Raw genomic sequence first — 2,844 nt, forward strand, 5'->3', positions numbered from 1 at the left:
AACTCTATTTAGAGTAGAGGGAAGCACGGCCCTGCCATTTTAAACCTTGGACCTGATGGCGTGTCTGCTGTCAGGTGACAGTGACGGTTGCCCAGGCCTGTTTATTTAGGGTGGGGCGACCATCATTGATCTCTGTGCCTGGGAACGACAAAGAAGACATAGTAGTCCTGGCCAGGGAAATTCACCAACCACCCCTATGCAAAGAGAGAAATCTCTCTGCATGTCAGGGCCATTCATTTTTGGTATTTCAACATCCAATTCCGGTATGGTGATCTTATTCTTCTAAAACAAAAAAGTTTGCTGGGTGATTGCAATAAACACTCCCACTCTGAAAACTCTCCATCCTTCAGAGAACCTCCTAACTGGAGGCTGCTCTGAAACTTTAGTGATCCCCACCAGGACTGCAGGGCCACCCTCGGGGTCTAAATGGCCTTCTAAGTTGCCCAAAAACAGATCTGTACACAATCTACACTTTCAGGAGAACCAGAATTTGGACAACAAAGACTTGGACATAGCATCCGTGGATGTACTGTTAGCTACGGACTGCACAGTAAGTAGAGGAGACTATTAACCCCCGAAGCTTTTGGCGGAGTTTGCTGTGCCCTGCCAAGAGGACCAACGGGCTGAAGCCCAGGAAGAGGGAAGCACAGAAGTTTGCCACAGTCAGAAGGTAGCTGGATGATTCACCATGGGCAAAGTTGTAATAGTTGACAGCCAATAAATTAGAGCCCCAACACGCTACGAACAACAGTACCAACCACAGAATGACTTTGGCAGCCCGCCGATTGGCCAGGAGACGGGGGCCAGGAATAGCCACCCCGATGGCCCTGGTGTAGTGCCTCAGAAGCAGCAGGCTCCTCATGTTGGTGGCCAACATAAGAAAAATGGGCAGGACCTCATGTATCACTAGGGATGCAGCAATATAGAGCAAAGTTGTCTGTCTTGACGGGAAGTTCCAGACACACCCCAACAAGGGCCTTGTAGTGGTGCTACTGAGCAACATCAAGGAGAATGTGGTATTCTCATCACCGCGGGTAGAATACACAAAGGCAGGAATAGAGTACAGGAAATTAAGGATCCAGGTAGCCAAGATGACTTTAGTTACATTCCCAACAGCTTTTCCAGGCACTCCGAACTGAAAGTGGGTCCTTCTGAGGGCAAGGTAGTGGAAGAAACTCACACAAAAAGTGGCCCAGACGCTCATGGTCCTCAGAAGCATCCACAGGAACATGAAGACCCTGCACCAGGCATCAGAGAGGATTAGTTCCAAGCCCACATGATAGGCAAAGATTAAGGAATTCCTGAAGCCTGAGATGAGTAGGTTTATGGTGGCCAAGTGAGCGAGGATGATGTCCGAGGCTGCAATACTTCGGCTCTCCCAAGAGGTGGCCGCAATGGTCACGAGTACAAAAGCATTTCCCACAATGCTGATGGAAACCAGGACTCCATAAAGGGTGGCTGTTAGAAGAGTCCTCATCGGCATTGCATCGCCAAACAGAGCCTCTTCTTCTTTGGTGGTTTCTGACAAAGCAAAGCAGTGAAGATGGAGTTAGCACTTAGAAACCATAGGGCAAGTTATCAAAGAGTTCAAGCAATGCAGCGAAGCCACTGAAGTTACTGCGCTGCGTGAATGGGTTAGAACAAAACTGTGCCATATCTTCAAAGAAATGGCAAAGCTCTGCTCTCTCCGTGCACTTGCGCATTTGTTGATGTCTAGCGCCATCACAGGTACCCTTGTATCATAGTGCAATGATGTGCGCTTTAAGGTCAGGATAGTATCTGTGCAGGAATGGGTCCCCTCCTTCACAAAAACTATCCTTTGAGGCTATTTCCTTATTATATCTGTGCTGAAGAACGCAGCACAAATGCAAAGAGAAAATAACATGGATAACTAAAGATATTTCTGCTTGTTACGCCAGCCTCATGCAGGTGCACCGTTTAGGTGCCAACCCATGTCTAAAAGTCTTTGTAGATATGGGTTTGTGTCAAAATCCATGGGAAGATACACAGGAACACCCATGCACCACCCAGGGATCGCCTACCTTGTGCAAAATAATGCATGGCAGCTGTGCTGTGTTGCAGTACTGCTTTTACTTTTTTTTACTAAACAAAGAAAATAACCATTTGCATACTTTGTAAATAGCACAAAGCATTTTGGGTCGGGTCTGTGTCACAAAAGTGATGCAAACTCAAAGCAAGATCTTTGAAATGCTGGCCCAAGTCTAAAGGATACCCTTGAATACAAAGGCAGCCCTTTGAAAATCCATTCACAGCCACTGTTAGCATGCACCTCTCACTATTGAAGGATGAGCAGCAGAAGTGGCCCCAGCTTTCCTGGCCTACCCTTGCAATGGACAGCTGGATGCTCCTGTAATCAACCCCAATATGCAGGTATTCCATCATGAACTTTCCAAATATAGGACCACTGATTCTAACATAATTGCTTTATGTTGTCTTAACTTGTGAAACTTAGTTTAAATGTTCTATTGTTACTTCAACCTCAAGGTATCTCTTGGCTAATGTATACCACCCAAAACCCTAGTTGGGGGAAGGGGAGTTTAACATCCCAAAATTCACAGTTACTCTCCTATGTATGATTCCATATTCAGAACCTGTGTTAGGGAATAAGTCATTTAGAAAATATGCAATATATGTATTCATTTATTGGAGGTTTTCGTATCGCTTATATACCTATGGTGTGTTTGACCATAGATGTAAGGAGTGTTTTAGATGTCATTTTAGACATATAGAGATATAGACCCTTACAATGTTCTGCTGTTACCAATATTAATACCCAGGGTGCTTTTCCCCACCCACACCCTTCCAAGTTCTGTGTATCAGAAA

General features: G+C 45.5%; 1 protein-coding gene across 1 annotated transcript; it reads right to left on the reverse strand.

Moving 5' to 3' along the window:
* Positions 1-532: 532 nt before the first annotated feature.
* On the reverse strand, positions 533-1,483 carry LOC146868225 (olfactory receptor class A-like protein 4). Its single transcript, XM_085624096.1, has one exon. The coding sequence runs from the start codon at positions 1,481-1,483 to the stop codon at positions 533-535; it is 951 nt and encodes a 316-aa protein (XP_085480222.1).
* Between the last annotated feature and the right edge of the window lie 1,361 nt (positions 1,484-2,844).

Source organism: Triturus cristatus, chromosome 1_2, assembly GCF_964204655.1.
Source record: "Triturus cristatus chromosome 1_2, aTriCri1.1, whole genome shotgun sequence".
Classification (NCBI taxonomy): Eukaryota; Metazoa; Chordata; class Amphibia; order Caudata; family Salamandridae; genus Triturus; species Triturus cristatus.

What these genes read in the sequence shown, in the direction of transcription:
- LOC146868225 (XM_085624096.1), bottom strand. Translation starts at nt 1,483, where the DNA reads ATGCCGATGAGGACTCTTCTAACAGCCACCCTTTATGGAGTCCTGGTT.